The sequence below is a fragment of the Carettochelys insculpta genome, chromosome 19, assembly GCF_033958435.1.
Source record: "Carettochelys insculpta isolate YL-2023 chromosome 19, ASM3395843v1, whole genome shotgun sequence".
Lineage (NCBI taxonomy): Eukaryota > Metazoa > Chordata > Testudines > Carettochelyidae > Carettochelys > Carettochelys insculpta.
This window is the reverse complement of record NC_134155.1, coordinates 22,575,153-22,589,522: the sequence shown is the minus strand read 5'-3', so window position 1 is coordinate 22,589,522 and position 14,370 is coordinate 22,575,153. Positions and strand designations below refer to the sequence as shown.

Genomic DNA, 14,370 nt, shown 5'->3' with positions numbered 1-14,370 from the left:
TTTAGTAGCCTGATTTTTGCTAGTTTTATAAAGGTGCTGAAAGGCCAAGTCTGCAACGATGTGCTCATGCAGCTAGAGCATCGACTACTGGTTGAACCTCTAAAAACTGGACACACTGGTCCAATAGGACCATGGATGTTACTGGGCCAGAGACCCTGGCAGCCAGGAGTAGAACAACAGCAGGGAGCCATGCCAGGACCCATAGCAGCAGGGCTGGCTGGCCAGGAGTCTGGAGAGTCATAGGTGAGATTTAGAAGTGTAATCTTTGAAATATTGTTGCCCCTTCTCACATTTTAGCATTTCCAGCTTTACAAAGCACATCGGACAGTTCAACAGTGAGTACCCTGACAAAAAGGGAGTCTGTTTTATTGATGAGTAGAATTCCAATTGACAAATTGAGAGCAGATAATACACTAATACCGAGTGACTTCGATCAAAGCTCGTGCTTAGCATCAGAAGTCTTTTAAAGTGACATGATGCCTTAATAAATTAAGGAAAAAACTGATTCTTCCCCATCCACTCTTCACTGCATGCTTTTCACAAACTCCTCTCCCTTCTTGATAGAAGCTTTCAGCTCAGTCATGGCCTCAGCTATCATCTTCTCTTCATAAGGAGACACTTTGCCAATACCAAGATTCTTCTCAATTCCATTTTTCTAACAGGGGAAGAAGGGTTTTAGAGTTATACAATTTGCATTGTTTATCAAAATAATAGCTTTGTAATCTGTGCCTAGTTAGAGGGTTAAGTTTGGCTAAGAAAAACTCCCTCCTCCTCAGGTGTCTAAAACAGGTACCTCAGCAGGAAAGCCTCACAAAGCTTTTCAAATGTAGCCACTGTACTTCAACATTTTTCATATGAATATTCCACTCAATAGTCAGGATCGGAGAGGAAGCTGTCCTAATTTTAGGACAGACTCCTTCCTAGAAAAGCAGTTTTCATCCTGCCCCCTCAACTGTTTTAGCTTTAGGAAAGCAACAGAATTCATCTAAGGAACTGAAATTTACTTTGCAGAAAGACTTACACTTTCACCATCCACTTCCACTGAATTTTCAAATCTACTTTACGGTTACCCTTCTAGAGCCCGCAGACTTTAGAGACTACCATTCATTCTGTAGCGGACCTCCTCGCCTACTTGTTTGACTCTGGTCCTTACTTCAGCCCACTCACCAGTGAGTACAATACTTTTTCATTATCCATAAGTAACTCCCTTTTCTTTTGCATTCTTACTTCACAGCTTCTCTTTAGATAGCGCTCATATTATAAAATATTACTACATATTACTCACCACTATAACAATCTTATGTCACTCCTGAAGGCATAATCCTTAGCCCTGCATCTGTACTGGCCATCAAACTGCAATTCCTGGAACCCAGGAGGACTTGGACTCAGGTGTGGAAGTCACATTGAAGCTTTCAATGTGAGAAGGACTGCCTTTAGCGGATTAAGTTAGGATGACCAGATAATTGGACTTCACTTAAGTTTTGTAAGTGCTTCATAGATGGAGACACTACATTCCTAGTGAGAATGACTGGGAACCAATAGTTCAGACTGAGGCGCTGATTTAAATTAGATGACCTTGTTACCCGGTCAATTCAAAAGCAGAACTAAGAACATGAAGAAACTGAAACATGAAATCTGCATTTGCCTGAGCAACTCAGTTACTAAAATAGTAAAGTCCTTTTCTTGTATTTAGCTCTGTTGAAACATCAGGAGCTCAAAACCTACTGCAGATGTTTGTTTAAAGTACTGCATAATCCCGGACATTCTTAATGAAAAATTGGAATAACTTTACGAGTAAGTCCACTACCCCTTCTAAAAACACCCCCAGTAGAATGGGATTATTATAAGCCTGAATCAAGTATCCAAAGTGTTAAAGTACTATCTGAATAAGTGTTGCATTAGCCAAGTAAGCAACTTCAGCAATACCCTTCCAGCTTAAAGTACAACTTATCACACTAAGTTTAAAAAGTACCACCATCCAAGATGCATACCCCAAGTAACAAAGGTGTGGAGAAGTATGGGCACTCTGTTTCTTCCGATCTCACAAAGGAACATTCAATAACACCCTCCTTCCCATTCATTGCATCCAGGACAGAAAAGACAAACCTGGCCCCAGCATATGCCATAGATAAGGTGGCAGATCCTGTGGAAACAGGAGTCAGAATAAAATTAGTTTATACTACTAAGATTGCCAATAGCACTAGCTAATTAAACTTTACATCCAACTGAGAAATTAATAGTGTGGGATGAAAACTTGTTTACTATCTGTTATTTGAATCAGGGTTACAGTTTTTGAGTAGGTGGCTGCCACAAGCTCAGAAGATATTGTGATTATGTGAGATAAGCCAGCTTTGTTTTTAGTTTATTAATAAAGAAGAGACTGTACAGCAGAAGGGAGCAGTAAAGAACAGTAGTTCTGTTTAACAGTGCACTAGGCAAGTCCAAAAGATGATAGCACAAGATCATAAGCACTCAACAGTAGCTTTGGGTGTGCCATTTTATTTGTGTGTATTTGACCAGGTTAACTTGCCGGTGAAGAGGGCTGCTGCACAATAGTAGGTACCACAGAGTAGGTTACTGTTTAGTACTATCCTAAGGGCTGAACAGTTTCTGAGCATTGTCATTTGCAAAGACTTGTCATAAAAACTAATGTGCTACAGCGCCTGTAGCTTTCAGCTTATTCTGGAACACAAGAGCGCTGCTTGAATTCAGACCTGGATAAGCAATCAGGACAACTTTTTACAAGAACCAACCTGCTCCTGCTTTAGCTTTCACAACTTCAGTGCCAGCCTCCTGAATTCTCCCGGTAAGTGCTTCCAATTGATCCTGAGGGAACTCCACTTTTGGTGTACACTGAAAAGGAAAGATCTCATTTATCAGGAAATCTCAACACTCCTTTACATTTGCTATAACAGCTCCCATTGGGTTTGATTTTTTTTTTTGTATTCTTACTGCGATTTTCATTGGCACACAAACACCCAAAGCAGGCAGACAAGCATTCCCATTTTACCAACAGACATTATATGGCTCGATCCACTTGTCAGTCTATTGAGTATAAATGGTGATTTGCCCAAAATCAAACTGCTGCTTAATGGCAGATTTAGGAACAGAACTCAGCAGATCCATCTACCAGTATCTTGCACCAGACAGACTCCCTCTGAGTAACGTGCATAGTAGGCCCTTGTTTTTTCAGAGGCCGTACAGGCGATCACATCACAGACAGTTCTCTGAATACACACTGCTGAGAACCTAGTGTGCTGCTTGCATTCAGAAGAATTCTGAACACTTAAGTTCTACTATAGTCAGCAACCAACCCAAACACCAACAAGTACATTCCTTTCACTGCTGAAGTAATCTTTTCCAGTCATTTTGGCCACTCTACCCTTCGCTAGTTTCCCTCATCTTACCACATCATACTCAAAATCCCAGACTATCCCTGCATTATACAATCATGCTCCTCTTACACCTGAGCATAATTCCTCCTGTTCTCAGCCCTCGCTCCTTATTGTTCCCATCATGACATTTTAGCATCCATCTGTCATGCTTTTCCTATCCTCGGCAACAGCCTACTTCCAAGATTCCTTCCTTCCAGTTTCTTGACGTTTCAGATACAGGACCTGGAGTGAGAGGTGGGTTTTCACCTTATTTCTGACCCAACACCTCCCATACAACCGTCAATCACTCACTGATTTCATCTGTGTACTTCAGTAACTTATTTCTCATTGGTGGACCCAACTTAATTCATTTATGGTTGCAAAACATACCCAGAGTATGCTATCACAGAAACGCAAGTACAGGTTGAACCTCTAATCTAGCACGCACTCATTGGCAACTTTGGTAGTCCAGCATGATTTTAGTTAGCTGGATGGCCACACCTGTTATAAGTGGCTATCCAAAGTTTGCTGTGGTCCCACAAAGTTTGTTTACAGCCACCAGCCCTGTCTCAGTGTTCTGTGCCGTTATTTAGCTCTAATTTACCCCAAATGTCTTATAAAGACCCTGTATGCAGTGGAAGTGTTAGTAATGTCGATATTGACCTCCCACACCATTCAACAAATTCTCTCATTCAGCACCAGTCCGGTCCCAAGGGTGCTGGACTAGAGAGGTTCAACCTGTATTAATGATCTCTCTCCCCCAGCTCTATTCCCTAAGCCTAAATATCTGGCCCTGTCTATGTTAGACTAAAAGATCCATGGAGAAAAACATCTCTTACTCTGAAACTCCACATAAGTTTATCGAGCTTTAAACAGTCCCAGATGCATTTAGGTGTCAGACATCAGAAGTGCACAGAATAAATTTCCAGACACACAACACCCCGTTCCCTTGTGAATGGGCAGACAGACAGCAAGAACATCCTCTCATCTTGGGCCTGTAAGATCCCAACAACAGCATTCCATCCAGACTGACACTAATGCAATACTGAATGGGAGCAAAGAGGTGAGAACACTTCCACACATTGCGTAACATACCTGGGAGATCAGAGGGATGATAGTCTTCCCAGCATGGCCACCAACAACAGGAACGTTTACCCGGGCTGGATCTAAGCCCTGCAGGAAAAATAATTGCTAAAACCATGAGTTAAGTGTCTAGACGAGAAAAGCCGCTTTCAGCAGCGTTTCCCAAATGGTGCGCTGCAGAACCCCACAAGGGCTCAGCGAGAAAATTCCTCTGTGGCTCCCTGTCCTTCTGCCACTGAAACACCAAAACGAAGTTTAATTGGTTTGCCAGCCAGTAGGGATCCAGGTGTTAAACCAACCAAATTTAGTTCCATTAGTTCAGCGGAACAGGGCAGGGAGCTGCAGAGAGCCCCTCATTCACCCCACTACCTGAGCGACCATACCCCTGTGGTGGGCATGGCTCAGCTCACCCCTGCCAGCAGAACACCTCCACCCAGTCCTCCTCCTGCGGGGGCACATAGCTGCCTGGTATAGGCTCCCCAGCCAGCAAAAGGGATTATTAGCCTCAGGAGCTGAGCAGGCAGTAGAGCCTGGGAATGGGGTTCTGCAAAATTCTTTCAACTGTAAAGGGTTCCATGGCCAAATAAAATTGGGAAACACTACTTTAGAGACACTGTGCCCTATTTCTATCCTGGACATTTAATCAGACATCTCCAGTGCAATGCTACCTGGGGTACAACAGGAAAATAGGTTGAAGTGTAGTCATGTGCTGAAGAGTGAATTAAAGCCACAACAAAAATTGGTTACCCTGGTGACCTTACTCCCTCTACACTTTTATAAATGAACTGAAATGTCACACTGCAAACTCCACCTGGCATATGAGAGTCTAACTGCTCTCCCACAAGACACACTGCAACAAGTGTGCTGCTCAGAGAGGTACGGTAGAAAGCAGTTCACTCTTCCTGAATTGCACTGGACTTCAGCACTAGTAGGAGTAAAAATATCAGTTGGTACAGTAAATATGTGGCTCAGATTCTCATGGCAGAGCTATGAAATTCTCAAACTACAACTGCACCTTGAAGGACAGAAACTCTCTCCTTAGTCCAGAGCCTGGAAATAGCAAAGGATGACCCTTCGTCCTTTAGTTCTGGGGAAACAGAGCATTTGGCTCTGTTCACTCATTTATAAAATGAAACATTGCTAACAAACGATAAAGGTTCATAGCGACAAATCTAGTGAAGCAGGAGGATTACAACCTACCTTTAGTTCAGCCACAAAAGTATTTGCTCTGACAATGTCCAGTGTTGTAACACCAAAGATTTTGTTGGGATTATAAACTCCCTGCTTCTTAAAAACTTCAGAGGTTATTGGGATGGTAGAATTTACCTATAATTGAGAAGCAGGAAGGAATACATTACCACACTGATCGCTTCATAAATACTTAAAAAAAAAAACAAAAAAAAACGAACAAACAAAAAAACCCACACCTAACAGGTTTACCTATCCCTGCCATGAAAACAGCAAAAGCAAAACAAACAATCACCACAAAACATCTTTTGTTTAAATCAGATTTACCTAACACAGTGCAGAGTGAGCATCTTTACAATACCTATCATGTCACTTCTACTGTACCATCACCATTTTAATTAAAAAAGCTGAAAATAGTGCTCAAATATTTCTGTACACACCAGTGTGTAGTCTTCCTGGGTTAAAATGCATTCAGCAAACACCATTTTATTCAAAATCTTTGTCAACAACTAAATTGAAGAGCAGAACTCAGAATGGCTCTATCAAACCTGCATCAAGACATTCACTGACTCATTTATGGAATAAAGGCCTGCATGTTAAACAACCAAAGTCTCTAATCAGACCAGTCTACTGGTACACATGTAAATCCCATGTAGCTGTCTCTTGTGGCTATACTGCAGGATACTGGTTTAAGACTTTTATACCACCTTATTCCCATGAAAAACTGGTCATAGCCAAAAACATGATCTTGGAAACCTAGTTCTAGCCAACTTGTTTTCAGTCAAGACATGATTGGAAAGTTTCTCTTGATTAGGAAGGTACTATATTAAATTCTTGACTTATTAATAGTCAATTAATGCTACTGGTCATTTGGCTTCTGTACAATACATTTTCAGGATCTGCCAGACATTGTTTACCGGGTTAGCAATAACGCAGATCATGGCTTCTGGACAGTGCTTCGCACAGGCAGCTGTCAAATTTGCAACAATGCTAGCATTGGTATTAAACAGGTCATCACGGGTCATACCTGGGAATCAAAACAAACTGAATGTCATTCCAGAAATTAGCCAAGTAATGCCCATTGCACTGAACCAGACTGGTTAAGCCCTACCCATTATACCACCAAGAGAAAGCAGTCGTGTGTCAGATCCCAGCAAAGTCTTGCCTACTTCTCTTGAATGACTTCTGAGAAAGCAATTCATGTTCTCCAAGGCATCCCTTAAAAAAAATAGCTTCAGCCAAGAGACTGAGTGAGGCCTAGTATACACTTAAAAGTTAGGGCAACATAGCTATACTGGTTGGGGTGTGAAAAGTCCACCCTCAGCACAGATGCAGCTGTGCCAACCTAGCTACCATCTCGGAGAAATAGGCTGTGTCTACTCTACAAAAATGACTGAAGTTGCTTACTTCGAAGTACAACTTCAAAGTAAGCAACATGGAAGCTGATCAGCTACACACACCTTACTTCGAAGTTAAACTTTGAAGTAGGGCACTACTCCATTCCCAGGAATGAGTAAGGACTTCAAAGTTGAGCTCCCCACTTCAAAATTAACTTTGAAGGAAGGGAAGATACGTGTAGACTCTCTGCTGGCTACCTCTGAAGCAGTGCCTAACTTCAAAGTTAACTTTGAAGTTAGTTTCTACTGCATGGAAAACCCATTCAACTGGTGAAGGATGTCTCTACACTAGGGAGTTATGTCAGCTTAGCTACAATGTAACTGTGCTGGTAAAGTCTCCATAGCGTACATACACCCTAAAAGTCTCACTCCCAAAATGAGCTTGACATTTTGACTCCCTCAGTACTGGCCTAGGGAGCGGATTCCACAGGTGACAGAGACATCAGCCTAATGTTTTACTGCCACCACATCCATGAGGACAAATACCAACCAGGGACTGTCATTCCAAGATGGATACCTAGAGCAGGGGCGGATGGAATTTTTTTTCTTTTTTATGTATCCAAGTACTTAAAAAGGGGCTGTAGTATCTGGCGTTTAACTGCCAAAAATTAATATTTTGCTCACTGTATGGGTAATACAGGATTCTTTATGAAGACTCAAAGTACAACAGGGCATAAAAAAGAGTTAGGCAAGTTCCTGGAGGATCAGTCCACCAAGGACTATAAGTCAAGATGGCCAGGGTTGCAACCCCATGCGCTAAGAGTCACGGTCTTCTTTCTGACTGCTAAGCTGGGACCAGACAACAGTGGACCACTCAGTTGCCATTCTGTTTCTTCCCCCTTAAGCATCTAGCATTGGCCATAGTCAGAAAAATTACACTTGGCTAAATGGACCATTCTTACATACTACTCGTTATATGGCTAACACAATACCTTAAGCAATCTGCAGCCAATGGGAGCTGCAAGCAGCTGTACCTGCAGATGCACAGGTAAGTAAAGCATCTGGCAGGCCTCCAGGGACTAACCCTAGTGAACTGTATCCAGCCCTCAGGCTATTTATTGCTTAAGACAGAAGTGGTGACAAGGGGGGGCCAACCAGTTAGAGACTAAGAGCCAAAAGAGCTGTGAATAGAGTGCAAAGAGCCACGTGTTATACATTTTATTTTTATCTATCTAGATTAAAAAACCATGTGTATGACCTAGTGCCCTCCCCCAGACACTCCCAAGCCCCCTGCTCTACCCTTATTCTCCACCCCTCCCACAGAACTAGGGAGCCCTAGCCCCAGCTTTAATCCCATTCACTCCCTTCTCCCAGATCTAGGTACTCTCTGCTCTAACCCCATGCATCCAGCTGCCCCCCCACTCAGAGCCAGGCACTCCCAAGCCCCCTGCTCTAACCCATCCCCCCCAGTCTGCCCTCGCTCTAACCCAATGCTGCAACTCACCAGAGCCACTGCCGCCACACATCTCCCTCCAAGCACTGGGTTGCATGCATAGGGCAGCTGTGAGCCACATTTCATTGCTCAGAGCTACACACTGCTCAAGAGGCAGGGACTGGCCACCCCAGCATACAATTTCAATGTTTACCTCGAAGATTTCACAGTGCTACATTTTGTAAAGTTAAAACCTACCTGGTTTTCTGGGGACTCCTGCAGGAATAACTACTACTTCACAGCCCTTCAGACATTCTGGCAACTGCTCTGATCCAATGAAACCTGTAATGGAAAATCCAGGTAAGTATGTATTTCACTTTTCCAACTATTCAAATCAAACGTAGCGTATGAAACCATATGTGTAAGGATATCAGTGTTAGTTTTTAATGTATTGGCCCCTTTCTCCAATACTAATTTCATCCCTTAGAATGAGAAGGGCTGAATTTTACTAGAGGTACTCAATCCAGTGTGCAAGTATTTCTGAAGAAACATTTGTAATTATGTTCCATGAATCAAAACAAATCCCTATACCTCTTATCAAGCAGCAAGCAAAAACTCTGTGCATAACAAACCATATTAATAAAATGGAAACCAGACGAGTGAAGGTTTTGTTTCTGAAAATGCCTGTATCAACCCACACCCCTGAGATGCACTCTAGGAGCGTCAATTCGTGCAAGCTATTTCACAGAATTACTACAGTAACTGCTTTTTCTCTACAGAGTTTTGCGTTTATCAAAATAAGAAAATATAGCTGGTGGCAGAAGCCTATGATTGAACTTCTCAATTTTTGCTGAGTTAATTCTAGTAGCCAGTCTGACCTTTCATGTCAATAAGAAATATTTCTTTTCGGTGAATAAAAAATATATAGCCAATGATCTTCTGACCACTTCAGTGGTTTCTATCTATTTAACTAAATCTTGTTCTCAGAAGTTATTTGGGGAAATTTCTATTTTTATTTCAAGTTAACAAGGAATTTTTTTTTTTTAATAAAATGTCAAGTAGTGCCCCACTTCCTACATAAGAAATACTGGTGACTATCCAACACAGACTTCTTTCAATCTAGAACGTCTGTGTTCACATAACAAGCCCCAGACAATTTATAACAACTGACAATACCTTTGACATTGGCTCTTGTCTCAATGTGGCTGAGGTCAGCTGCAACACCAGGGGTGTGAGCAATATCATACAGGCTGAGGTGGCTCACTAAGGGGCTATTCTTCAGTAGAAGGGAAAGTGGTTGGCCAATCCCTCCAGACGCACCAAGTACTGCCACTTTGGCATTGCTCTGAGGACAAAAGAAAGAAGAGGACAAATGGTTTTTAGTAGGTGGCTAAAGGTGAGGTGGCTTATTACACCTTGTTTGCTTCTCATTTTTGAAGAGTTCTATTTGTCTCAGTTCAATTTGCTTTTAAACCAAACAGTGGACAAACTATGCTCTTTGGAGTGAAACTAAGCTCTTATGGAAGACAACTTCTTAAAGGGAGTAACAGTTCAGCACTCTTGGAGAGACAAGACAAACATTTAAGAGACATGCTTCTTAAAAGCTGGATTCTTTTCCACACAGGGAAGGAAATGTTTCAAATAAGTAACTCACTCTTACTTTGAAATCTCCCACCATGGCAAGTGCCATCTAGAACGCTGCTATGGCTCTACCTTCTAGTTTATTAAGGGTACACAATTCTGTGACTATTTTAGTTTCAGCTGGAAGAAAAGCTTTTAGATACAAGAAAAAAAAAAAAAAACTGCTTTCCTCCTAAAATAGCTGAAAGTGACCAGGCTGCAGGATATCCCTGTTAGTTATTGCATTAGCAATTAAGTTATGCTGGAAAAGTATAACTAGTGGGGTTCCACAGGGGTCTGTTCTAGGACTGGTTCTGTTCAATATCTCCATTGACAATTTAGATATTGACATAGAAAATACACTTAAGTTTGCAGATGATACCAAGCTGGGAGGGGTTGCAACTTCTTTGGAGGACAGGGTCATAATTCAAAAGGATCTGGATAAACTGGAGAAATGGGCTGAGGTAAACAGGATGAAGTTTAATAAAAACAAATGCAAAGTGCTCCACTTAGGAAGGAACAATCAGTGTCACACATACAGAATGGGAAAGGACTGCCTAGGAATGAGTACAGCAGAAAGGGATCTAGGGGTTATAGTGGACCACAAGCTAAATGAGTCAACAGTGTGATGCTGTTGCGAAAAAGGCAAACATGATTCTAGGATGCATTAACAGGTGTGTCGTGAACAAGACACGAGAAGTCATTCTCCCACTCTACTCCGCGCTGGTTAGGCCTCAGCTGGAGTATTGTGTCCAGTTCTGGGCACCGCAGTTCAGGAAGGATGTGGAGAAATTGGAGAGGGTCCAGAGGAGAGCAATGAGAATGATCAAAGGTCTAGAGAACATGACCTATGAAGAAAGGCTGAAAGAATTGGGCGTGTTTAGTTTGGAAAAGAGAAGATTGGGGCGGGGGGGGGGGAACATGATAACAGTTTTCAGGTATCTAAAAGGGTGTCATAAGGCAGAGGGAGGGAACTTGTTCTTCTTTGCCTCCGAGGACAGAACAAGAGGCAATGGACTTAAATTGCAGCAGGGGAGGTTCATGTTGGACATTAGGAAAAAGTTCCTAACTGTCAGGGTGATCAAACACTGGAATGAATTGCCAAGGGAGGTGGTAGAATCTCCATCACTGGAGCTATTTAAGAAGAGGCTAGATAGATGGCTTTCAGGGATGGTCTAGAAAGTGCTTGGTCCTGCCATGAGGGCAGGGGGCTGGACTCGATGGCCTCTCGAGGTCCCTTCCAGTCCTACTCTTCTATGATTCTATACCTTCATCTGCAACCACACTAGCTAACTAATGTCAGCAGCATCTGAGCATCAAGCCAACCTCAACAATGGGCCAGCAAGTTCAAGCTCAAAGCACCACTTAAGCTGGCTGAGTTTGCGGGAAGGAGTTTGTTAGGGGCCCACCACCACGAGACACCCTGGAATGCAGCTGCAGCCCGCTGGGGCTAGAGGAGCTGCTTCTGCACACTTGTTCCACCATGTGGCACGTGCATGCACAGAGTGGCCAGAGGGGTGCCCCATCTGTGAGGCTCTCCTGAGCCCACTTTCCCACGCTGCACTGTGTGAATGGGAAGCATATTGACACCACTGCTCTATTCTCTGCAATAGGCCATCCTCTGTGACTAAAAGACCTTTACTATGCCTGATTGATAACTTTGAAACTTTAATGGGGCAGTACATGAACACACAAAAGGTATGCTCTTAACAAGCAATAAGATTGCACAGCATAGCATTCAAGTTGAATGAGAATGATTAGCACTATTGTTTGAAAGCAAAAATTTGGATTATACAGAAGACACCGCTTTTAGTAGACAGCTCTGCTTGACAAGAGCGCTCTTAGTTCCTAATACAAAAGTCTAACTGTTGACACAGGAGAGAGTGAATAGTAACAGGGACATAGCCGTGCTAGTTTATATACTATCAAAACAAAAAAGCAGTCCAGTAGCACTTTAAAGACTAACAAAATAATTTATTAGGTGATAAACTTTCGTGGGACAGACCCACTTCTTCAGATCATAGCCAGACCAGAACAGACTCCATATTTAAGGCATAGAGAATCAAACCATACTAATCAAGGCTGACAAATCAGAAAAATACAATCAAGGTGAGCAAACCAGAGAGCAGAGGCGCAGAAGGGAGGTGTGGAGTCAAGAATTAGATACAGCCAAGTTTGCAAAAGACCCCCTATAATGGGCTAGAAAATTCCCATAAAAAATTCCATTTTTTTTTTTTTTTTTTTTTTTTTTTTAAAGGAGAGAGTGAATGTTCATTACTACTTATTGTTTAGGGTGCCTTCATACGTGATTAGGTCACCTGTTGCAGTTTTGAGAGCTAGTTTCTGACTCATAAGCATTGCTGTCAGTGAAGATTTGCATTATCACTTCTGTGTCATGCATATTTTTAAAAGGAATATTAAATGCAGGTGCAATTTAATAGAAGTTTATTTTGTTGAGTCACCTTGATAAGGTACACTGGAATCAGTGCCCATTTAAAATGGATACACTGACTCAGTCCATCAATCATACAGCTTTAACAGCTAATGTTTAATGCTTGGATTTTTCAAATAGGTCTAAGGAGTTGGGAACCCAAATCCCATTAAAAATCAATGGGAACTGGCCACCTACACTCTTCAATACCTTTGAAAATCTGTTTAAGTGACTATTAGGCTATTTATCAACAAGAGGATTCACTCTAGCAGTAATCCAATCTGATTGCTACAGGAGGCAGTAAAATTCTGCATAAATGCCCTCAAACATCAAATCTAGCAAAGATCATGGGCAATGGACTGCTACTAGGTGACCAATCAACCTCAAGTCTGTGCCATGAATTCACACTTATGGGAACAAGTCTTATAAATCTTTTAACAGACAAATATTAATATTTCTAAGTATGATAGCTGAATGCTTCAGTTATTACTCCCGCTTTATCCAACCACTGTTGCAATTATGCAATAGACCTGTTAATACTTTACCACGGAAAAGCTGTTTACTTAATACAGAAGGCAATAAAACTCTAGGCCCTCCTCCATACCAGAGTCTAATTTTCATGCATAAATTGAACTGATTTAATCTACAGTCTCCATCTTTAAGTCCCATTACTATTTTGAAACAATTGGATGCTTATGTTCAGGAAAGGACTGAAATAACCAATATCAACCTACCACTCATCTCCAATAAATATTATCAAATAGTTAATTGCTACATCTCTTGATTACTAGTTGCACCTGACCAATAAGTGTCCACGTCTGTCTTGAGCAAAAGAGAGCAGCCAAAGAGACGGAGAAGTAGAATGGCATGCTTGTTTTGTGGCCAGTGACACAAGATGAATACCTTCAGCTTCTATGTTGTTGGACACCTAAAGATGCCTAACCTTTCATACAGGTATTTCTGTCTTTCCAAGCACTTCTAACCAAATGAGAGAGAGTGAATGTGAGAGAATCTCTTTTATTGGACCAACTTCTGTTGAAAAAGGGAAGCTTTCAAGCTACACAGAGATTTACTGGACCACAACTGGTTCAATAAAAGGTTTTATCTCATCCACCTCCTCTCTCAGCTCCATACCTCTCATTTAAATTGAGCTGACACACTGAACAAGCAGCGTGTAACGCCCTAACTGTTCACACATGCCGTTAGCCCAGCACAGCGGCCTCATCCAACTGAAAAACAAATCAACTCCATCGTAACACAGCCGAATGACCACACAGGAGGAAGGCTGGAGAATGACGCATTCCGGGTGGGTCGGACGCGGGATGCCAGGCGGGAGGAAAGGCAGCCGAAGAGGACGTGGGAGACCGACGTGGTGGTGGGCAGACGGGCAGAAGACGCTGGAAGTCCAAAACCGACAGACTGCTGGGCCGGAGAGCGAGGCCGCATCGCTGGCCCGGCCTAGCCCGCTTAAAGGGGAAGGGGCGGAGAGCAGCGAGGGAGCGGGCGGGCAAGCGCCAGAAACGCCGGGCTCTGGGGGGCGGCGCGGGGACGGCCCCGCTGCAGACGGGGAGGGAGGGACTTAGCCGGGGCTGCCCCTGGCGAAGGCAGCGATCCCAGAGGGAGAGGGACGCGTGGGAGCCCCCTCGGCCAGGCGGGAAAGGCGGCGGGGGAGGGGGTGTGGCGGCGGCGGGCAGGCCGCTCCCAGGCCTAGCGGGGGGACGGGGGGCGGGGGCGAGGCTGCCCGGAGGCCTCGGCCGGCCGGTACCTGCGCCGAGGTGGCGATCCCCCTGCGGAGCGCGGCGGCGGGGCCGCTGAGGCGGGTGAGCAGCATGACGGGCCCGGGACAGTGACTCCAACGACCTCCAGCACAGGCAGCAGCGCAGTCACCGCGAGATCGCCGCCGCT

General features: G+C 43.4%; 1 protein-coding gene across 1 annotated transcript; it reads right to left on the bottom strand.

Annotated features, from left to right (window-relative positions):
• Positions 1-328: 328 nt before the first annotated feature.
• MDH2 (malate dehydrogenase 2) lies at positions 329-14,363 on the bottom strand. Its single transcript, XM_075013500.1, has 9 exons — positions 14,231-14,363; positions 9,591-9,759; positions 8,673-8,756; positions 6,563-6,672; positions 5,658-5,783; positions 4,470-4,547; positions 2,754-2,853; positions 1,992-2,143; positions 329-655 (listed from the first exon to the last, which is right to left on the bottom strand). The coding sequence occupies exons 1-9, from the start codon at positions 14,294-14,296 to the stop codon at positions 524-526; spliced, it is 1,017 nt and encodes a 338-aa protein (XP_074869601.1). The 5' UTR covers positions 14,297-14,363; the 3' UTR covers positions 329-523.
• Between the last annotated feature and the right edge of the window lie 7 nt (positions 14,364-14,370).

Bases quoted from the DNA above. Each gene is read 5' to 3' on its own strand.
- MDH2 (XM_075013500.1), bottom strand. From the start codon at position 14,296: ATGCTGCTCACCCGCCTCAGCGGCCCCGCCGCCGCGCTCCGCAGGGGG. The intron at 9,760-14,230 runs GTACCGGCCGGC...TTTTGTCCTCAG, and splicing joins GGATCGCCACCTCGGCGCAG to AGCAATGCCAAAGTGGCAGT. The intron at 2,144-2,753 runs GTTGGTTCTTGT...CTGTTTCCACAG, and splicing joins GAAAGCTAAAGCAGGAGCAG to GATCTGCCACCTTATCTATG.